Source organism: Protopterus annectens, chromosome 13.part0 (assembly GCF_019279795.1).
Source record: "Protopterus annectens isolate FY-2018-M chromosome 13.part0, PAN1.0, whole genome shotgun sequence".
NCBI classification, from domain to species: Eukaryota; Metazoa; Chordata; order Ceratodontiformes; family Protopteridae; genus Protopterus; species Protopterus annectens.
This window is the reverse complement of record NC_056747.1, coordinates 182,643,301-182,668,037: the sequence shown is the minus strand read 5'-3', so window position 1 is coordinate 182,668,037 and position 24,737 is coordinate 182,643,301. Positions and strand designations below refer to the sequence as shown.

General features: G+C 39.8%; 1 protein-coding gene across 1 annotated transcript in view; it reads right to left on the bottom strand.

Annotated features, from left to right (window-relative positions):
- Positions 1-24,737, bottom strand: part of PIK3R2 (phosphoinositide-3-kinase regulatory subunit 2) — a 1,862,656-nt gene that overhangs the window by 636,145 nt on the left and 1,201,774 nt on the right. The window contains exon 8 of the mRNA XM_044090759.1: positions 9,028-9,142. Within this exon, the coding sequence (XP_043946694.1) occupies positions 9,028-9,142 (115 nt within the window). The remainder of the gene's footprint in view (positions 1-9,027; positions 9,143-24,737) is intronic.

Genomic DNA, 24,737 nt, shown 5'->3' with positions numbered 1-24,737 from the left:
GCCCAGACCCACCTTATCTCTACCTTACTATATGCTTCAGCCATATATACCAATCTATCCAAAAACAACCTTAACAAACTTGCAACCAGCTACAATAACATAGCTAGATTTGCCACTGGCGCCCCTTTTAGAACCCACCACTGCCACAACCTTAAACAACTGGGATGGTTAGAACTGCAAAACCAACTTCAATGTCAACAACTTAGTATTACCCAAAAAATCCTTCACCACCCTAATAATATCCCAATCCTCTCTAGCCTTATTACCCCCATACAAAAATCATGCAACACTATGCTCAGCTAATAAACTTCTAGTCTCAACTACTAAACCTAACAACATATCTGGGGACTCACTTTTCTCTAATATAGTGGGAAAAAGCTGGAACCAGCTTCCTAGTGAACTTCTGACTTTCTTCTACACTGCTTTTCAAAGAACGCCTTAAAGAATACCTTAAAATACATTGGCTTTGTCTCTGCTCTAACCCTGACTAATACCTCTCTCCTCAATCATGCTCTCCTCATACTTTGCTAACCTTTTGTACATGGATGTTGACCTGAACTAACCAGTTACTTAACATCCCACTAGTATCTATCAAGTTCCCCTTTTTACTACTTTATAAGAATCTTTAAATTAGCTTTACAAAAAAAAAAAAAAAAAAAAATGGACTCAAGTTTTTCTAAACTTAGAATCTCAACAATGTTCTACTATTATCTTATTATTGTATAATTTGTATGTCATGCTGTAAGTTATGTTGTTGCCTATGCTTGGAGCTTTTCTCCCAGGGCCTCTACTGAAAATGGACATGTACCCAGTTAGACTAGCCCAGTCAACAAATGTGAAATAAATAAAATAAAATAAAATTAATGATCATTAATGAAGACAAAGTGGAAAAAATACAGCTGTGTGAAGGTATCTGACATAACAGAAGACACTTGAACAGTAGGACCACTAATGTTTGATACCCCTAAGATAAATCACATTAAGACACAAATGGACATCAGTCTTTCAAGCCAGATCTTAAAAGCAGTTAGACATGTACAGCAGGCATGACACTATCTTTCATTCAGTGGTTATTCAAATGAAACCTGACAATAAAGGAGAGAATAAGCTATGCCATTTCGGTTCCTTTTTGACACTGCTCTTTAAGCTGATAATTATGTTACCAGAAAATAATCTACACCATACCAACAGCTTCCATGAGCAAAAGGTATCTGGAATGGTCATGCAAGGTAAAAGCATACTCAGAAGCTTACTACCCCATTCACTCACACATGGACAACTGATACCCCATTCACTCACACATGGACAACTGATACCCCATTCACTCACACATGGACTGAGACCAACGGCTAATTATGTACAATAAAAAGCCTATACCAAAATGATAAGCAGTGCCAAGTGAAAGGAGGGTGGATGCCCCTACTCTCTCAGGAGGGGGTGCACACATGTTGGAAAGATTTATGACAAAATTAGCAGATGGTGAAACAAGACTGACAAATGGCAGCTGCCAATTGTTAGGTGGGTAGGCAATGAGGCAAATGTCAACGTATAGGTGAGACTGACTCCCTCACACACCTACTGCATATCCCCACCTAAGGGCATAACCCAGCATGTCAGGGTTGCATATAATGCAAAGTTAAAAACAACCTGGCATAGTTGTTTAACTAATGTTATGGCCATGATGGCTACATCAAAGCACTATACGAGCATTTATATAGATGCATGGAATCAGGAATACCAGACAGGACTAAATCATCCTCCACAAGAAAGAGTAAACCTGTCTGGTGGACATCTGCAACAAATAAGCTCTATAACAAAAGCAAAACAATTTGTTGTCCAAGACCAAGAAAGAGCAGGTGCCCAATTGGAAGCAATGTTTCCTTAGCCTGAGCAAGCAAATAAAGAGCACTAGTGAAATTCTCCAAAGCAAACCGAGTCCAAATTGGCCACATCTACTAGAGACAATCATAAGGCCTTCTTCACATATGTCCACAACCTTAAAGGAAGCACCCAGATCTGTTCAGAACTGGTGGTCAAGGACACCACATATACAAATGCTGCAGATATAGCAAACTTGCTGGCTGACAGATTCAGCAACAACTTCACCCCTCTGCCCCCCCCCCCCAATCAGTAAATCAGGACATCCCCAGTACCTGCCCCTTTCCCCTTTTGTCTAGGGAACAGGTCATCACTGCCCTCTCAAAGGCAAAAAATACAGCCTCCATGGGACCAGATAACATCCCAGGGGTCTACATTATATAGTCGAAGTTTCAAAACTTCGAACCTCACATGAGCAAACTCATATGAGCGAAGTTCAAAACATTGACTATATAAATAAAATTAAAAAATAAAACAAAAAAAAAAAAACAAACTTACCTTACCGGTCTGAGCAGGGTGGCAAGCCCCCCTGCACCCCCCCAGACCCCCTACTTAAATATACCAACTCCGAGAACGCGCATGAAGTCATTGACTTTCACCTTTGACCTTTCCGACGTTCGATCATATGATGTCGACCATCTATGATTTGAACATCGGAACGGTCGCTCATCTAATATAGACCCCATTCCAGGCTGCATCCTACATGAACTCAGGCAGGAACTTGCATCACCACTACGCACCCTATTCAACCAAAGCCTGAGTACTGACTATTTCCCAGCTGAGTGAAGGACAGCCACTGTCATCCCTTTACACATAGGTAGAGTGTCCACCGATCCAGGAAATTACAGACCCATCAGACAAACTAGCCTGATCTGCAAGGCCATGGAACGAATCATCATGGACCTCATTAACAAGGACAATGGCAACCTCCAAACACTTGATCCCACACAGTTTGGCTTCGTCATGGAGAGTTCATGTCTGCTAAACTTGGTTGACTTCTTTGAGATGGTCACCAAAGCCATGGATGAGGGGAAGACAGTGCACACTGCCTACCGTGACCTGGCCAAAGCCTTTGACACTATTCCCCACTCGGGCATACTAGATAAACTCTCTCAACTAGGCATCAATCCATATGTTACCAGATGGGTAAAAAACTGGCTTACTGATAGAACCCACGTAGTCAAAATAGGGGAAGCCACCTCAAGCAATAGACCTGTAACAAGCGGCATATCCCAGGGTTTGGTCTTGGGCCTCTGTTATTTGGGATATACTTTTCTGAGGTATAGGCCAAAACCAGTGGGCTATGGCTGACCAAGTTTGCAGATGACTGCAAGCTGGGTGTTTTCATCAATTCTCCTAGTGATGTGGACATCCCCCAAGAGGGTCTCACTCAGACAAATGACTGGTGCCAGAAACATGGCCTCAAGCTGAATACCAAAAAATGCATCATCATCCCCTTTGAGGATAGTGACGTCCACACAAATTATCACATTAATAACAATGTCCGAAGCACTCAATCAGTCGTGAGGGATTTGAGTACCCAGGTTGACAGCAACCTGACTTGTGACTACTCTGACACAATGGTCTGACATTTAATACTACTGAGTTGTGCATCTATAATGCATATAGGAAACAACTAATCAATGGAGCTACTTTGAAACTCAGAGGAAAAAGATGCTATACTTGTTTAAGTCAAGCTTAACATAACAATAGATGTTCAAATTATCACTACTGCAGTAGCCTTAGTTATATGGGGTTATATCCCGCCAAGGATATAACAGCTGGCCAGCTTCCAAACTTCAAAGCACTATCCACATGCCCGGACTTGTCAGGCAGCTCAAGGTGAGCTGACTAAAAGACAAGTTTGGGTGCAAAGCCCTTCAGAGTCTTCCAGCTAGCAGAGAGAGAGAGGCTGAGCCCTGACAGGATAATGCTACGAGTAACAAAACATAAATGTCCACATCCTGGCATAAAAAAAATACCAAAAAACAAATGGATGGAAGGAGGGAGCAGCTACTGCAGAAGTGATCATCTGAACATTCACTGTTATGCGAACTATAACTTACACAACTGTACTATGTTCACTATATTGACCATAGCTGGAGTAGCCGTAGCTACATGGGTAGACTACCTTAGCTAACTACACTTGGTAGGTGGAAGGAAAAAGTCAGGAAGCCCTGGAGAATGGTCCTAGCAAAGCTTGAGATGGACATAGAGAAAGAATCAAGTGTACGGTGAACCAAGTAGCTGCTTGCAGAACACTTCTAGAATCCAATCCTTTTCCAAGAGGCCATATATGAAGCCAAGGTCCTGGCTGAGTGGGCCTTGACCCTACCTGGAACAGTTTTGTTATAGTGAGTATAACAAAAGTTAATAGCTTTACACAATCATTTGAAAATAGTCTGTTTTGACACAGGTTGGCTCTCCTTTCGTCACAAGAAACTGATCCAAAGATCTGAAAGATTCATTTCTGAGAAGATTGTACCAGAGTATTATGTGGACATCTAAGACATGGAGTATCCCTTCCCCCTCATTTTTAGGTTCAGAAAAGAAAATGGGAAGATGGATAATTTGACCTGAAGTATACTTGGACACCACTTTAAGCATAAAAGAATTCGTTTTCAAAGAAATACTGTCCCTATGGAAAATGAGATAGGGTTAACTCACCATAAGAGCTTACAACTCAAATACCCTTCTTGCAGAGGTCAGAGCAATAAGTGAAACTGTTTTCCATGTTAAGAACCTCAAGTCAGCCCGATTAGTTGGTTCAAATGTTAGCTTCTAGAACACAAAATTAAGATCCCAAGGATGGGCCACCAGGCTTCTTATGCAAAACCCCTTTCAAGAACATTTTGATAAAAGACTGCATTGAAAGACGAGAATCTGTGGACAGACATGCTGAAACGGCTAAATGAACCCTGACAGAGGATAAGGAAAGGTCGTAGGACAGTAACTCACACAAATATTGTAGAACCAGAAAACAACTAGCCCTGAATGGTGCTGGTAATATTGCTGGCACAAACTAGAAAACCTTTTCCATTTGTTAATACGTGACTTTCTAGAAGCAGGCTTTCTTGTCTCCTTTAGTATCTGCTGCATATCCTCAGTAAGCAAGTGCCTAAAAGGAATTACGACCCCATCATCCAGGCAGTCAACTGAAGCTGACTGATGTTGGGATATAGCAAACACCCCTGTTCTTGTTAGAGCAGATCTAGTCTTTGAGGAAACATGTGGCAACTGATCCCGGCCATTTCCAAAATGGAGTCACCACAATGATCTTAGGGGATTGGGATTCCTTCTGAATCTTCATAAGTACATTGGATGTTACTGGAAAGTGTGGAAAAGTATACAGAAACATTCCTAGCCAAGGAAAAGAAAACACATCCTTTTTCCAGGCCTTCTTACATGGAATCCTAGAACAGAATCTTGCCAGTTGATTCTTCAGAGACGAGGCAAACAGATGTACTTGAGGAACTCTCCACAGATGGAACAAATCTTGGAAAAAACCCTGATCCAAGTCCCCATTTGTGAGGGTCTACCCTGGTCCCACTCAGCTTGCCGGTCAACCAATTTCACTCTGACAGAATGTGAGATGCCTACAGCATGAGCTGTGAAGCTATTTCCCAATCTAACATTGCTAGTCTGCAAAAGGGGTATGATCTGGTTACCCCTTGCTTGTGGGTACACCATAGGACTGTGGTACTCTCTCTAATCACTTGAAAAGGTCCTGGGAACCAAAGATGGATCAATGAGTTCAGTGCTTTCATCAAGGCAAGCATCTCCTTGATACTGATGCATTTTCATCTGTCCTTAGTGTCCCACACCCCCTGCACGTTTATCCCTCCTGAAATTGCTCCAGAAGCATCTGTACTGACACACTGCTTTGGAGCAGGGAGGGAGAAGGGGAGACCTGGATTTAAGGATATCTGTTATCTCCACCAAAAGATTTCTCTACTGACAAACCCCAACACTGGGATTTGAAAAGATAAAGGGTGTTGATGCTAAGACAAAAGAGATTTCAGATATCACTAAATCCTTCTCATGTGGAGTCATGCCAAGGGCATCAAGAAACTCAGATGCCATGAGAACCAAAACCCAGAAGTATTCCCTCACAGTAACCAAAGTCTTTGTGAAAACCTTAAAAACAGATCTACAGAAAGATCTTTTTTTCTTGTAGAAGAAAAGCTCTTTGAACTGTGTTGTTTAGCTGACATCCACGGAACACAATCACGTGTGAAGGAGTCAAGATAGATTTTCAAATGTCTTCTTGGAATCTCAGCTTGTGTAAGAGCTCTCACCCAAGAGAGTGATTCCTAACACTTTGAAAACTCTGCAGAGATGAGCAAGTCATCTAAATATAGAAAAAAATGTGAATAACCTGTAGCCTGCAATGAGCTATAACCGGAGCTAGACACTTTACGAATACACTTTGTATAGTCCAAAGGGTAAGGCAGAGAAAAGAAAATGTGATACAGATACACAAAACCTTAAGAAACATCTGATGAATGCAGATGTGAAAAGCATATTTAAAGTTTATTGTTGCCAGGAAACTTGAGAGACAGAGAGAAGAGGTAACAGGTTGTGAAGTGATATTTTGAATTTGAGCACGATCACAAACAGGTTTAGGAAATAAAGATCCAGAACTGGTTTCCAAGTATTTTCTTCCTTTGGCACTACGAACATCCTTGAATACAAACCCTTCCCCGCCTAGAAAGTAGCAACTTGTTCTATCACTACTTAGGATAGCATGTAGTCTGATGTGGAGGGTGAGGAATAATCCCCTGTAAAGGAAGAATTTCCTCCCCCTGCCATCTGTAACCTTAAAGAATGATTTTCAGGAACAGTCTGTTGCCAAAGAGAAAAATGGGGATTCAAAATTTCTGGAAGAAAAAAGGGCCCAGAGTGAGAGGGGGTCACAAAGTCTCTTGAATAGCAATCCTCCTTAAAACAGTACCAGTGGCCATAGCCTTGGAAGAGGTATCCACAGAGTCATACAAACACAGTAAAGCAAAGAGTAGTTACTCGTGCAATAGAAGGAACCAAGTTATTTAAAGCAGATTTTTCCTCACTAGAAGAAACTGCAGATAAAACACTCCTCATGCTTTCACAATTTGTCAAAAAAAAAAAACTTTAACATGAGAGACTGATGATTCAAAATTCTGAAAATCAAAGCTTCAGAAGTGCACACTTTTCCCCTAAACCCACCAATAACTTTGCCATTCGTATCAGGCAGAGTAGGGTTGAAATTAAGTGCTTAGCAGCAGTGGGATCAACTAAAGCTACAGCTGCTGGGTCAGGTTTGGGAATACTGTATAAAAATCTGAGAGACTCAGGAACTTTATTCATCCTACCAACTTTTTTAGGGGCAAAATGCTAAGTATAAGAAAAATTTTGGGCCGTAACACATGCATCCTCTACAGCAGACAGAACAGAAGGAATGGGTTTAGTTTCTGGAAAATCATTTTGTTATTCTGGGGGAATAAGAAAGCTCAGTATTTTCCCACAGAAAACACTGGCACTTTCTAGCACTAGTCTCAGAGAAAGAGAAACCCCCACAGGGAGAACCAGAAACAGAAACTGAGCTCTCAGAGTCTGAATCAGAAATCTGAGGGGGGAAAAAAAAAACTATACATGTCCCTGTGAGTTCCTGTTCAGATTCAGAATCTTGAATCTCTCCAGGAAGACAGGAATCCCCCTTTCGTTTACCAGAAACTATTTTACAAGAAAGATCTATAACCTGAATTATACCCTGAGCCAGATCCAGTAAACTACTCGTATCAAAAGAAAACTGAGAAGTAGATATACATGTTCGGTCTTTTGTTTCTTTTTGACTGGAAAAATGGGGTCAGCTATGTTACTAATGGCGGCCACTGCTTCTCCAGGAATGAGCACAGCATTCTGATACAACAGGGACACCTTCCCTGTTCCCTCTCTCAGGAGCGACAAGAGTGGCTCTCTCCTGCCCACTGAGGGGACCCCAACAGCTGCACAGGATGTGACTAACTGCAGTCCATAGTGACTGTAGGTGCTACACCAGAGGGACCTGTGGTAAAAGATGAGTGATTGCGGTAAAACAAAACAGCCACAGTAGAGTCAGCCACCTGCAGCTAAGACAAACTGTTAGCCTGCTGTGGTGGCAAAGACTGTTTGCTATTTTTTTTTCTTTTTGTGGCTGGCAGAAGGACCAACTGTGGGACCTGTAGTCTGTTCCACGGTTAAGCTGAAAATGGTGCCTCTATACCTGGGTAAGACAAGCAACTGCCGGTAAACATTACCAGTCCAAAAAAGTTAAATTTTTTGACAGAAAAACACAGTAAAACCACTTTAAAACACTATGCCAACCCCAAAAACGTAAAATAAACAACTTCTCCACAGAAAAAAAATGTAGTCATTTAATTTTCATCACTTTTAAACTGACAGAAAAAACGAATGCTCCATTTCAAAGTATGTTACAGTATTGAGACAGTCCTAACTTTAAAATAACTTTCTTGAACAGGAAAGTAATAAAACATCAACAAAATTGAAGTTTTTTTCCCCCTAAAGTGGACTTATCTGCCAAGTAAAGGAAAGCACAAGCAGACAGTCAATCCTCAAAACATTCAGAGGAGGGTACTCGTCGGCAGCAGAAAAGCTCTTAAGGGCTTAGTGCCCAATCTTGACTTTGTCAGCTCAAGATGCCTGGCACTTTGGAAGCCTGCAAGATGTCCTGAAGCTTTGGAAACTGGCTGCTATATCCTTGGCAGGATAAAACCCATGCATATGGCCAGTGCAGCAGTGATCATTATGATGAACATCAATAGATACTGGAGTTAGACCCAAGAGTTTCTTCCCCCAACTCATTTTCAACAACTTGGGGGGGGGGGGGGTGAAATGAACCAGGAAGGTCATACTGAGATGTCAACAGCAGTGAGTACATTAGAACAAAATTAAGCTCCATGTAAATTAAGACCATTGCAAAGTTTCAGTTCTGTTACATCCCCTAAATGGAATACTTATAAGAAACACAAAAAATATATATGGTGCTGTACTGAACTAGACAGAGCTCCTTAAGTGTGACGTACCTACATATATCTCCAGATAACCATTCAGTTTGCCTATAAAGCTCTCCCCAGTAATGTTTACTTAGAACAATCTCTCCAGTCCACTTACCTAGAGATTTCACCCCAGTACCACTCTGCATCCTGCAGTGTTGTCCCATGTGACCCATTTCCATTTGATAGTCCGCTTGATGCAGGCCTGGTTTTAGGTGGTTTAGGAGGCAGAGCTGAAAAGTACAAAAAATAAATCTCAGACACATGTACACTTAAGAGCTACACAACTAACAATGTTCCAAGTATTATATACTTTTATTATGGAAAGTCATTTTGCCAGTGGTAGCACAAACCTACAGATGCCATGCAGAAGGGCAGGTTTTAAGCAGCCTGATCAATAGAATACTTACATTTGGCATTAGCACTCTACTAGAAGCAAGGCCATTTGTTCTATAAATGCATTGCTGATGTTACAAGCTACTTGAATGATGGCACTATGTGGCACTCTGTGTTAAGGTACAATGACTATTCTGGCTACAAGGTATCTACGGACCTCCCTATGTGCTAAAGTAGTGCCTGCAGTGGTTAGAGGTACAAGACTACAGCAAAGAAAAAAAAAAGCCATAAGGAAAAGTGGAGCACACAGAGCAACAGTTGCATGCATACAAAATTGTCTGGCAGGGAAGGACAGGCATGCACATGCTGCTAGGGAGGATGGAGATGTAAATGCATAGCCTTGGGTAGGTGTTAGGCTGACCAAACCACCAAATGATAGTAGCCTTCAATGAAAGTGTGTGGAAACATGCACTCTTTTGGGAAAGGTATTCTGAGTCTCCACAGTTACATGGATCACACTACCCCCCCCCCCCCAAGGGTGAGGATGTGTCACTGCAAAAAAACTTTCCTCACAGCCAGAATCCTGAGAAGGCCATAAAGCTCTCTCATGACTACTTGAATGACACCATATTTTGGGCAGTTTTCTACCAACAAAGCGGTGAATTTCCTGGGCTATATCCAGCTGGAGCAAGGCTTGCAGGTTTTCAGACATGAGGGCAGAAAACATGGAAAAAATCTCTAGGAGGTGCTACACCAGTCACTGCATCTCAATGTCAAACTACAGAGCTATAACCTTCATTCACTCAGCCACCCTCTGATTTTTTTTTTTTTTTTTCAGGATCACAAAATTGCAAATTTTACATTGTCCTCCTTAGAAAATTTATTGAATTATTTTGCAAATAATAAGCATGACCCCTGATTGTTTGTGCTCAAGGCCACATCACTGCAATTTCCAACCACGAAACAGAGATGAAAAAATAAAATAAAATGAAATAAACAAGTACTCATACAATCGGCATTTTGCTTTCATCAGGGCATAAATGACATACAAGCTGGGATATTAAAACAGGAAACTATACTTTATTGAATTTTCTCTTTTTTATTTACTCTAGTTGCCCATGTTGGGGATGCAGGTATCCTAATCCAGATGCATGCCACAGTGTAATGTGTCAAGTTAAGACAGACTGCACAGCACCTGCACCACTGATTCAATCACAGATACTGCTGAGTGATCACACGTACATAATACCAAAATGCTTAACATGCATGGACATCTGTCCACATGCTGCAGGACTGAGGCACTTGGCAAGGGTAAGACTTTCCTATGCTTGAGGTCCTTTTCTTCCCTTAAAGGAGGGAGGGGGTGTCATACAGAATGCCATCTTTGGTTATTCTTATGAAAGTTCTCAATCAGGTCCTAGGAAGCATGCTCAAAGAGGACTGCCCCCAAAAGTGACCTTATTCAGAGGAAAGATTAAGTCATGCTGTTTGCAGCAGGCACTTAGATGAACCACATCATCCCAATCAAAATTAAAGCAAGCAACAGAGAAGCCCTTTGCAGAAATCAGGGGTAAGTGTTTTAATCATCTCTTTTTTGATTCCCAAAACAAGTGAAACAGTCAGCTTTTTCAGTGTCTCACCCAACTGGTACAACTCAAACTTGGACAGGTGAGATAGACAGTAGAAGGATTGAAGCCCCAGTGTAGCAGAAGGGTGCACTACCTCCACACCACCCGGAGCCTTAACATCCTCATCAAGCAATAAGATGGAAAAGCTACATGGTTGCTACAACCCAAGTTGGACCAACAGAGATTGCATAACAATTAATTTGTAGGCTGTTTAGCCAGAATTCCACTCCACTGGGGGCTTGAGGAGAGGGGGCTGCTTTCTTGAAAGCAGGAGGAGAAGAATGTGCTTGCTTTAATCCTTTTCATACTTAAGTGTCTCTAGACTGGGTCTATGTTAAATCATTGAATGCTTAAAAAAATGAACGATGATTTATCGAACCCATGTAAGCGAAAGTTTACAATCTCGAATGCTTAGAACAGCATTTTTTTTCCAAGGGAAAAAAATTGTTCCACAAAACAAAAACATTTTTTAAAACATTACATAAAGTGGGGGACTTTACCCCCACACCCCCCTACTTAAATATACCAACACCGAAATCGCACTACAGTAACGAAAATGGCATGTAACGGAAGCGGACAAGTTATTTCTTTCCCAGGAAAAGAATTTGCTTATATGCCATTTCACAATTATGCCTTTTAGTGCTTTCAAATTCGATCAAGACGCATTCGAAAGAATGAGTCTTCGATCATTTAACAGGAACCCTCTAGATCCTGTGTGCTTCTCCCTTGCTGAAGAACAAAGATGATGGGAAGAACCCTGTCTGAATCACAGCTCTGGGATGGATGGAGGCAAGCTGAACAGATCCATCTGGCTTGAGCAAACCAAAGTCAAGTGTCAGAAGTTGAGCAACAGGACTAAAGTGCTGGGGAAGTCGAGCACATAGATATCACTTGGTGGAAGTGGCCTACACAAAGTTTGGCAATGACCCCTAAGACTGCATCTCCAGTAACAATAAGGGCAGGTCCCACCAGACAGCAAAGAGCTGCCGTACATTCACTGGTAGGGATTATCCTTCAAACCCTGCTGCTACTGAGGAAGGGCCTTCATGGGACCCTTAATGTGGGCCATCATCTCCTGCTTAACTCAGGAGAAGCACAAGGACGGGGATAATTCTCCTGTCCTAAATGCAAAACTCAGCTGAGGAACAGCCCTTTGGGTGCAAGCTGGTCATCAATTACTCACTCCAGCTACTCAATTTAGGGAGGGGCCTTTGTGACCCCCCCCCCCCGGGACACACAACTCATGGTGGCACCATGGAGTGAACCTTTCTCATGCCTCTCACTGCTGGCTCAAAACAAGTAATTAAGAAGCAGCAACATGAAGGCCACTTCAGAATTGGACTTACTCTGACAAGTATGTGACCAGTGTCTTGCCCTCGCTCAAAGCTTTGGTATTAGCCAGGGATCATATGAATTGCTCTTCAGTTGATCCCTGAACTGGTACTGTTCAAGTTGTTGCCATCTTGTGTGAAATCAAACAGGCCTCTAACTTTTCACACTCTGAACAGCTGGTTCAGAAATGTTGGCACCTGTAGCAGTGTCTGATTACCACACTTTTCCTTCTCTGCTCCACCTCTTCCCACCTGACATTATCAGTGACAGATCCCCTCACCAACAGCACTAATTCAACTCCTCCTGGACCTTCCAGCTGCCCCTTGATTTATGATATTCATTGCTCATTACAAATTCCCCCCTCCTATTCCCCTGCCCGGGTGGTCCTTTCCTGCTCCCTTCACAAATGCTCTCCATTCAGGTTTTGCTTCTCCATGGCTGCCTCTGGCTGTGGCTACCCTTCATCACTTGTCATCACTGTGTACTCCTCTCTCACCACCCTGGCTTTCAGCCTATCATCTCAGTCTCTGCAGTCTATTCCCACCTTCTCCCCTCTTCCACCGGTTTCTTCCTACCATTAGGACTTCTTCAGAAATTACGTAAAACGCTTAACTATTCCATTTATACTCCCCTTTTACTACATTTCCTACCCAATGATCACAGTGTATGCATACAAAAAACATTTCCTACATCTTCACACTAACTGCTTATACTATATATATATATATATATATATATATATATAGACACACACGTGTGTGTGTGTGTCAAAAAATTAGTGAATACATCATAATTTAAAATAAATAAAATAAGGTAAAATGCTGGTGTGTGGCGCTAAAATTGATCTGCAATACTTCATTAAAGTGTGGTGTTTTATGTTTAAATTTGAGAGACAATTGTTACTTTTGGTTCAATAGTGCAATCTATGTGTATGGTTCAGTGAAGTTCCCCCATTCTCTTGCAAACCACCACATATTCTGCCAACCTTTTGTTTCGTATATTAAGTACCTCACCCACCTCCCTCCCCTCATGTCTCTGCTAGCCTGCAAAGCTCACTTCCTCCTCTATTATTCTGTTTTCCTTTCTGGAACTCCTAGTTCATTAGCACCTAGCAAGACCTTTCTTCTTCTCCAAGTTTTCACTAGCCTACATGAACAAATATCACGACAACTTAATACTCACTTAACCATCAAGTAAATCAGTTTTTCAAACCAATTATTCTCTTAGCTTCTATACTGTAAGAATTAGCATTAAGCGTGAACAATGAGTTTGCATCTAAAGTGACCAACAAATAATTAGTATTAGCTTTGTATCATTCATAGAACCCTTTCAAATTACTATTAGTATCACAAATATAGCTCCGTACATTACATAGTAATGGCCGCAAAAGCTGTTCGATACGAAACTGGTTCTGTAACGCACCCTTTACCTGACACAATAGGCCTCATTTTTTCGAAAATGTACATTTCTTGGAGAGTACTACTGATTTTCTTTTTAATTTAAGTTAAATTTTGCATCAACTAGTATTAGTTTTTCGGATACTGAAATTAAAAAACAAGGACATGAACTCTGTACATGTTTATTTAAAAAGGAAGTACAGGCTAATACATTTTTACACAGGAATAGTATGCACCCTAAACATGTCTATAAAGGGACTCTTAAAAGTCAGTTTTTAAGGGAAAGCAGGTTGACAACTGATGTAGAGACTTGTAAACAGATACAGGACATGAAAGCTGAGTTTGTGAGCAGACAGTATGATACAGGTCTTTTGTCGAAATGTATGACTACATTCTTAATGAACGTGAAGAGCAGGCATTATCGCATTTTGCTAATTGTGATCAAAGGCCATCTATGTCCATGAATGTGACCATAGATCAAAATGATCTGGTTCGCTATGTCAATAAATATAACATTAGAATGAAAGAGACTGTTAAAATAATTCAAACTGGGGATTTTGCAAGCACTGCCCCAATTAACTAAGTTAAAAGGTGATAAAATGCATTTTGCTAATAGGAAATCACAAAACACTAAGGAAAAGTTGTGTTATAACGAAACGCACCAATAAAATAAGGTATCTTCATAGAAAATTAGGAACAATACCATGCTATACTGCGGTGGTGGTGCTGCGGTAGCGCTGTCGCCTCACAGGTAGACGTTGCCCGTACGATTCTCAGAGCGTCTTCTGTGTAGCGACATGCGTGAATGGGCGTTCCTTCGTTGAAGGTTGTGCATTAGGCCCGGCAAGCCAGTACGTAAAAATCTACTGCCAATCATTAGCGGACCGAAGTTCCACTGTGGCGACCCCTAACCGGGAAAAGCCGAAAGACACAAACAAAACCATGCTACAATTGTATTTAATTATGTATCGAGTAGTATTAAATTCATTCACCTTATCACTCAGAAAATGTCAATTTAAGTGTTTTGCCACATGTAGTACCACTAATGTGATTTATCCAGCTCTCTGGCTTGTCCCTCCTTCTATACTGGTAAATCTAATAGAAAACTGAATGAATGTTATTTCAGTGCATCTTTCTGATATACGGATGGGTGCTCTTACAAATTCTCTAACATGTTAATGAGAAAGGTGTGAGGCATGAATTTAAGTTTAGAGTGGTTCAGAAGGTCACCCTGATTAACAGAGTAGGTAATATTAATAAGACGAAGGTAGCTGAATATAAATGGAGAGAGAGACTTAAGGCTGATAAACCCCAAAGGGTTGAATGCATTGCCAAGTATTAAACCTATTCTTAAGCGAAAACAGATGAAATTATAAATGTATTTACATTTTTTGGAATGTATTCTTGTATAATACCATCAATAAATGTATTTGGACGGGTCTAGGACACATGCTCGACTAGCATATGTCCGAATCACAAAACATCGAACACACATACACGAAAACACTTAACATCGAAAAGCGCTTCCGTGTATGTGTGAGTTCAAAAAAATATATACGTTTCTGGAGGGGGGCTTCACCCCCCTGCCCCCCACACCCCCCCTACTTTATTATTCTCACTATGAGATCGCACTACAGTGGGGAAAATGGAATTTTCCCTTACCCGCACTGTAGTCCGATCTACGAAACAGGCACACATACACGGAAGTGCTTGTCGATGTTAAGCGGTTTCGTGCACATGTTCGATGTTTTGTGATTCGGACATATGCTAGTCAAGCATGTGTCCGGATCCCATTTGGACATATTAAAATGTTTTAGAATCATCTATTCTTAAGAATATATTCATATACAGTATGTTTTTATGTATATGTGTATTTATAGTATTGTTTTTAAGTCTGTATAACTAACTTAACTAGCTTAGTGACTTGGTTGACTTTTTCATATGACTATAAAAAAAAAAAAAGATGGCTTGCATGTGAATTGGTTTTATACACTGAAGGGTTATCCTGAAAGCTCTGTGTGTTTTTAAGACTAAAATTTTTGGTGGGTGTTTTTCTTTTGTGCATCACTGTAGTTCATTGTTAACCTTTGTTTTCCAGTCTTGCTCTTTTTGGTCGTTTTGATTACTTTACGGAACCGGTCAGGTTTCTTTGGAGAAGGAAGCTGGGAATCAGAGGAAAAGGTGTCCAAGGGGGCATACAACAATGGAGGAAGGGCAGAAGGCTGCGATGAATCAATCTGAAAGAAGTCATAGTACCTCTTCTGAATATCAGAAATTTGGTAACAGTCCCACTTAAAATGTTCCATCTTGTGAACAGTAGCGTCTCCAAAAGGTAAATCCTCAATAGCAGAATCAGGGGAAAGGTAATCCTCTTCATCAGACCCCATGGCAAGAGAGGAGTGGTTAGGACCTTTCCCTAGAATCCAACTCCACATAATCTTCACAGGAATCAGAATCTCAAGGGGGTTTAGAAGGGATAGAAGACCAGGGAACAGAGGAAGCCCCTGAGGGGGCTTTACAGTCATAAGAACTTTGAAAAGATGCTGAGTGAAGTCCTGACATTTTTTTTTTGTGGGTCCTTAGCCACATCTTTCGTCATTTTCACGAACATCAGCCCTTTGAAGTTGGGGGTGGATTCAGAACCCTACCTGACGTCAATAAGGGAACGAGGAACCTCTTCCCTAACAAGAATTTGGGGGAATCTTCCTAAGCCCCTCAAATAATCAGCTGGCTGTTTCCCTCCTCATCGGCACAGCCTCAGCAGACATACAGGTAGGCAGCCCCATGTCAATGGGGTCATGATGTCATGCCTGGCAATCGCACTGGATAGTTCTCAGGTTCTTCATCCAACCCAACAGAGATTTCCAAGAGAGTCCAGACAGCAGAGGTCTCAATACAAGTCTTTGTAGACTTCAACTCATGACAATGTTGTATTGCAATGCATTTCATACCAACTCAAAGCTACATAAGCAGCAAACGTAGAATATAACATTTTTGTTTGTTAATCTATTTAAACATGTTAAAGAACTGTTTTAATAACTCTATAAAATGATTTGCTTAGTTCCTGGCCCAATCTCAAAGACCAAATGAAGTTACAGTTATGTTTATTGCTTGTGTAGACAGTCCATCTGAGCACCGAGAGTCCCAAGTTCAATGATTCCCATGCTTAAAATAAAAGGAAGAAGCCTAGTCATGTTGGCAGTGGTAACTTCTTGTTACGACCAATCCTTGGAAGTTCTTCAACATGGAGTCAGACAAAATTCAGAATAGCTTGATTAACAAGTTCAGTGACAGGAGAATAGCAGTCATTTAACAGTAAAATGAAATAGCTTTACTTCTTCAGCTTAGGATGGTGAGCATTTCTTTCCTTTATGATAGAAAGACAGTTTGGAAGGATAGCTCCCCATTAGGAATTTTTTTTTTTGCATAAGATATGCACAGTAAAGAGCAAACTTTTGTACAATTTTGATTTGCTATGGGAGATCTTGAGAATAACTGAATTTGTGACTATTCCAAATAAAGGTTCTTTTGTTTCTCCCCTGCAGTACAGAAGCCACATCTCGGTGGTTGAGGACTTTGATGTAGATAGTCTTGGTTTGCTTTCAGCTTGGTACTTTTTAAGACCTCTATGTGCTCTTTCATCCGATTCAATTAGGTGGTTGTATTCTTGTTTTCTGGAAGGCCTCATAATATATTATTTATGGCTTCTATATCAGTGACTTTTTATTTTATTTCTTTTGACTGAATTTCTGTGGTATAGTCTAGTTTCACAACTGGATAAGCGCAAATGACACTTAAAATTTCTGGGTAATGTTAGCTAGACAGACTGATATACGCAAGAAGCTTGAAATCCAAATAATGAAGAATGGGTAACCAGGAGCACACAAACCACAAGCATTTATTAATTCACACAGTTCCAATCGATCGGTCCAACACACTTTGTAATAAAACCAAATGAATAATAATAAAATTAAGTGCTTTTGTCCTGATACAATGGGACTTCAGAATAAATCCCCACTCTTTATCTAGGTCCTTGTATATCAATAAAACTCCTCCCTTCTTGTTACAGTTAATTAATAATAAACATCCTTAATAAACAATATCCAATCTATTGCCCATTATATAAATAAAGGTAAACAGAATCGAAAGTGAACTTCGAACAAAAAAATGTATTCTAAAATATTTAAATACCTTTATATGATTCTAAAAGTAGCTCACCCACAAACATAACGAGCCCAATATTTTCTGTTAAATAACGTTTCTCCTACCATCACAACTAGCATTAATGCCATAATCAATAACTAATATAATTTTATCTATACAAATGTATGAAAAAATATCTAAATTACATAAAAAAACAAAAAACATTATACCATTACACATTTAATTCCAAATAAGAAACGAAAATAAAACAATATATGAAATGATCACATAGAAGCTGCCTTCATCCTCAAAATACCACTGATCAAAACGGTCTCATTAAGTCCATACTTACAGGTGGAATTGTTTTTTTTTTAACTGCCATCTAAGTTATTTAAACTCAAGCCAATCTTTCCAAGGTCCACCCCCCCCAATCTAGGTTCACATGGTCTACTATGCAGAATTTAAAACTGTGACCATTAGTTGATCTAATATGTTTACAAAGGGCATTGCAATCATCCATCTTTTTAATATTTTAGACACACTAGTAAATTCTAACTTTTAATGCTTTTTCTGTTTTTCCAACATAAAAACAGGGATATTCAATACAATATAAACCACTCTACTACTGAAACTGTGTAATGTTGTGTAATCTGAACCTCTCCAAACCCTTCAATAAAAATCTTTCTCCTCTTCAAATATACTGACACTGGTTACAAGCTCTTATAACTGGAGAGCCACTAACCACTTTGAATCACTCAAAGATTCTTAAAACAAACATCCTAAGATGCAAGGAAATATGCTTAACTGCATTTAAGAAAGACGATGCTGATTATAAGTCTTTGAGAGCAAACGTTTGCTCTAGTTTTATTTTTAAAAACAGGACGCTTTTTATCTTCCTTAGGGTTAAACTTGGATTGCTTAGGAGTGACATCTTTTCAGGTGTTACTGCTGCAGTAAGTTTCATCTTGAAGTTTGTGTATCCATTGTTTATGACTCTTGTGCAATGCTGAAAGATTTAAATGCCGAGAATGGGTCTATATAACGATCAGAATCCTGAATTCTTACATTTTTAGGATCTTATTGCTTTTTTTTGTCACAGCTTTAGTCTCGTTAATCCACATGCTGAAAGGGCCTTTCAGCACGAGGTAGCAGGCAATCCAATGACAATATCACTTTTGCAAAAAAAAAAAAAAAAGTTCATTTTTTTTTTTGTTTGCCAATTACAGCTTCATGTAATTTTTGTTTTTAGGCAGTAAATCAATCTTATTTGTAAGTCTACGGACAATTAATTTTTTTTTTTAATTATGTTGACTTGGATGGATATTGATTATAAAAGTTTATGGAGCTGGACCGAGTGCATGTTTATGCTTTGTCCAAAATTTCAAATCTACCTCCATTTGCTTTTGATGCCCTGTGGACTGACTAGCAGGCTGCTGCTGGCATCCCTTATGAAGGGTGCACATATTGACTATCTTCATTATCTTTCTCACTTTGCCTTAACTAACAAGAGTTTCCAAAAGCTGCTAGAGTGCTTCTAATGCTTTGTCCTTGGCCACTGCATAAGCTCTGCCAGCCTCTTTGCTACCCCAACCAGTATTCCCTTGTAGCATGGTTTATCTTGTGTACTAGTTGGTGTACCAATGCTATTATGGTCAAGGTGTTTGCCTTACAAAGACAAGGTGCAGGGTTTGAGTCTCACAAGGGATAATTGGCTAAGCTTAAAATGGCTCGCAAGGGCAGTTAGCTTAGTACTAATCTATTACCTATTACACCTGCAATTTATTTGTGTTGCATTTTGTTAAAACTATATCATAAGTTTGTGAGATTGTAAAACTTACATATCTCTAGAGAGGCTGTAAACTGTGCTTAATTTGTACTATGTATATTTGCATTTGTAACTACCTTTGGAGCTTTTCTCCCTGGGCCTCTGCTGAAAATGGACATGTATCCAGTTGGACTATCCTAGTCAACAAATGTAAAATAAATAAAATCTTTTCTATCTCTATGTTTTTTTTTTTTTTTTGCACTCCTTTTGATGACTTTCTGGACTTCTGCATTCCACCATAAGCTTTCCTTACACACTGTTTCCATTACATACCTCTCAACCTCTTAGAGAAAGAAATCTGGATAAAGCCATAAATAAAAGTGGGACAAAGGCCCACAAAAAGGACAATTTTTAAATATTGCTCTTACAAACTTAGAAAGTTGATAAAATAACAGGTTTTACATTAGAATTTTCTGAAGGGTATGAAGCCAGAAACTCAAATGTCTGTCATTTTCTAACTTCAATCTTAAATGATTTGCCACTAGTTTGTCAGAAAACCACAATTTTATGAAAAATGGACCAAAAATGTGTGACAAAAATCTGGACATTTGCGAATATCTGTAGAGTTGAGAGGTATGTTTCCATACCTGACTTAGCAGCATATCTGTTTTATAGTCCTCACACTTGATGCTTTGAGGTGCTGCCATTCTTCTTCAGCTCCACCTATTTCCTCTTCTTCCAGAGGTACTAGAGCCTTAACTATTTCTCTAAACTCGTGTGCTACCCCCTCCTGTCAACTTTGACGACTTCAGCCTAGTCTCTGTTGATCTTGGACCCTTCTCTGACCACTGCTTGCAGCTTAATGTGGCAACCAGTGGTTTATGCTGTGGGTTGGCTGCTTCACTGGGGATGACATTGCAATCACTAATACTACCTCAGTGTCCTTCACTAAAAACAGAAGAGGTCTACTTGAGTTACAAGTTGGTCATTCATGTACGTGATCGTGTGATGGTCTCCTTGCTGAACCATGTGCTGGCCACCATCAAGCCATTTGCCATGCAGAAGTCTAGAATGGCCTCATCTCCTTTGTTCTGGTTGCCCAATCCATGTGGACCCAGGCAGTCGTCATATCCTGTTGTGGCTGCCCCAATATGTGAATGCAGATTCCCTACCATCAACACAGACTCTTGTTGTCCTGCTTTATCTAGTAAGTCCTGCAACTGCTGTTTAAATGCATTATTTTCTTTGCTACTGGAAACCTGCTGTGGGAACACAGGCAAAGATTATGAATACTGTGCTATCCTTACACTGGAGTCTGCCATGAGTCTGTCACTAATTCTGAAGACATCTCTCACCACCTTCTGAAGCCCCTCCCTCACCACAATTCCCAATCCATTTCTAGTTTGTCCTCTTCCTGAGCAGAAGATGTGGCTTTGCTGCATTACCCTTTCACCTTGACTCCAGCATGTAAAGGATGTCCAGCCTTCTCCTTACCATCATGTCATCCACTTCCAAGCTTCATATTTTCAGTGAACCTATACTGACCGCAGCAATCCTTAGTTCATGTTTGGCGGGTTGTCTGGTTTTATGTCCAATTTTCGCTGAATAGCACTATCTCTGGTAACCTGAACACGTGCTAGTCAGCAGCTTACTGCCACAAGGCTGCTGGGTTTTATGGCAATAATACACTGGCCAATAAAGGCATACAGTCCTCTCCCATCTTTACCATGGATCCTTGGCATAGGATGGAGTAGGCTGGGACCTCAATCCACTTATCACCAGCAAATATCCATGCCCATTTTTGGCAACATTAGTCAACACAACCAAATCACCTATAGTCAAGTTTTACACTGTCGAGTGGTTAGCCCTGACAGAGCACATAGTCTGTGATCTGTGCTCTCCTATTTAGAGGATACTGCACACACCAAAGTCAATAACGCAAAGAGGGTGGTCTATGCAATTCTTCCCACAAAAGGCACCATCTAGAGTCTGTGCTTTTCCATTCTTGGGTAACTTTGAAGTGGAGCAATCCCACAGAAACACAGATGCTATCTACCCCATTTTCCTTAATGTTGTTTCAGGCACAAGGTTTCATAACAGGACACAATTGCACGGTCAAATACAACTCAAAATACACCCTCACAGCATCTTCTCTTATGATTGCCAAGCAAAAAAACATGAATCTAGGACTGCCAGCACACAAAGTGAATCATTATCGGATGACACTACACTGCTGGTTAGTCTTAAAAGGGGTAGGTAACTAAGTAATAGTTTTAATTTGTGGGAACAGTCTATTATACTGTTGCTTTATGCCCTAAAATCCCCTGCTGATGTGCATTCATTTATATTACTATTATGCCACAGTTCGGTGTGTGCAAAATCCTACAGCGACTGTGATGCCAGAAACTGTAGCAATTTTGTGGCATAAATATGCAAACCTTACATTAATTATGTGGTCCTTATTTTGTCCAGATGTGACTTAAAGATATTTGCTCCTGATTTCCGTGTCTATAGATTAAGAGTTGCAAAGCTTACTAGCCAAGATGAATGTATTTCCAGCAGTTCAGACTAGGCCACAGGGACCTATGGACAGCACAAGTGAAGGCTTTTACATCAGGGGCTCCAGCACACATCTTAAGGCTTAAAGAAGAGATGGACATCAAACAGCTCAACTATAACATGACAACATGGTGAATGGTAGCCAAGCTACAGGTAGAAACAGGACTATTCGACCCCAGACTGTTCACCGCAGGACGGTTCGACCCCAATACATTTCTATACAATTTCATGTAAAAATTTATATGTACTGTATATGTGATTTATTTTTAGTGGACAGTTCGACCCCGGACTATTTGACCCCAAATATATTCTAGTAAGTACTTTATCATTATGTTATTATTTAATTAATTATTCAATAACACTGTTGATTTTTCATTGTAAATATATATATTTTTTACTTTAATATTTTTATTTAATTATTACATTGGTTAGTATAAACATAACAAACTTTTAACATATAACTAGTGTTATGTTTTAACATATGACTAGTGTTACTTTATAACTTTTTTTATAATAAATTAGACATTTTTTTACTTTATATTATGTTGATATTTTAATCACTATTATGTATTATAAATAAATTGTTTAAAATTAAATGAAATCAATATGATGATGGGATGGATATTTTAAGAAAGATCTTACACACACACACACATATAGATATATATAATTTTAATAGAAAAATGACTGGCAGTGTATGTGTAATTATGTATCTTGTACCTCACTTTTTTTTTGTTCAAAGACTGATATTCAATTATTATTTAAATGTGTGGTGTTGGAGAAAATGTTCTAATTCTCCTTCAAGTAAGTACATACATATGTAGTGTTGTTTTGTTGATGACTTCATTTTCTGATCAGTAAAGCGGTCACAGCTACAAGAATTTACAGAATATTTCTGTTTAACAATGGTTTGCTAACTAATCTGGATGTTCGCAGCATTATCTAGTCCGGAGTTTCTGCTCATTGATTTATTGCATATACGTGTTTTTACATTTTTATTTTAGGTTATACTTGCAGGGATACTTTATTTCTTAATACCTTAATTGTATTTTTAATGTTAATTGTATTTACTTTTATACAACGTTAATTTTACCGTTATACAGTAACTCCGGACTAGTTGGTGCTGCGAACTTCCAGATGTTATTACTACTTATTTCCTTCTTGTTTTTGCAGTTATTGTTTTTTTTTTTCTACATAATCCAACTAATTGCATTTTTTGTAAAGTGTAGTCAAAGCACATAAATAGAAATAAAAAAGACTGTCTAAACCAATTTTAAGAATGTTTAAACAGTCTTTCTTTTCTATTTATGCTTTGATGTGCTTTGGCTTCACTTACTTTTTTTTATTTGGGTCCAACCGTCCAGGGTGAAACTGGTCAGAGGCCAAACGTCCTTCACCCCTACAGGTTACCTTACATATGAAGCCTTACAGGTGAAGTTACAAGCAGAATGACAGAAAACTCAGACATCACACTGCAGGTATCGGACACATGGTTAAGACAGAGAAGTCACATTCATACCAGGGATTAGCAGGATACACAGTAGGAGAAGTTTCAGGTTCATCAATCCCAAAGACATAGCTTATGTTCAAGACCCCCAACACACACACACACACACACACACAAAAAGGAAATTTAGGGACCTTTCAGAAAGATGTTATCACAAACTCCATAAATAATCCGAAGAAAAGAAGAAAACATGATATTTAATCAGCAGCACAAGTACAATGGTGTGTCAACAAACATCTGTCACATCTGTACATAGCATTCATAGGTTCGACTGCTGAAGCAACAAAGCCTGAACAGTCGTCACTTGAATCCTCAAAGAAATGTACAGACTGAAGCTGCTTAATCTAGAACTGGATGCAACCTCCATCTCCTGATGTCTTAAGAAATAAAGTATTCCCGATTCCCTTGACAGAAAAGTAGGACTCAGACTACTGCCAGAAGCTTCCACATAATCACTTAGCACAACAAGGGTAGCCCAAAGGAGCTAAAGAATGTGGCCTGTGCTCTCTCAATCTAGGACATTTAGAATTCTTATGGCACAGAATCATCATCCCTCAACAGCAGTCTGAGAAAACTATTCAGTACTACTGAGGTGAGGGTAAATAGGTAGGCATCTTCTTACGGAAGTGGATTTTAAGAAATATCAAGCAAAATGCTCAAAGGAAACAGACTGAAGATCAAACATAACAGGACTGTTATAGTGAGGATTCTTGGCACAATGGGGAATCAGGGTATTACTCCTTTCCCTACTTTGGCGCAATCTCAGAGTTCACATGCATATAAAATTAGCAGTGTGTGTGTGTGCCAGTCGAATGGCTCTCATGTCCATGAGAGCTGTAATTTGTTTTTGTGCCTCTGCCCATTGATTTTGTGGCAGGTTTGGCATTCCTTTTATCCTTGGCAAGGTGTGGAAATGGAATCTGTATCTGTGTGAGATAATGTTTAGGACCCATTTGTCCTTTGTGACGATGCACCAGTTGTCTGCAAAAAGTGCTAATTTTCCTCCCAAGGGAGCTGCCAAGAGAGTTTTGCTTGGCAGTTTGAGGTTTAAGTCATTGTGTTTGCCTTCTAGTAGTTTGGAACCTGTCTTCTCCTCCCTTCTGTGTTGCAGTGCCCCATTGGCGAGGTTTGTAAGGGATTTGTGCTTGTCCTCTGCTCCTT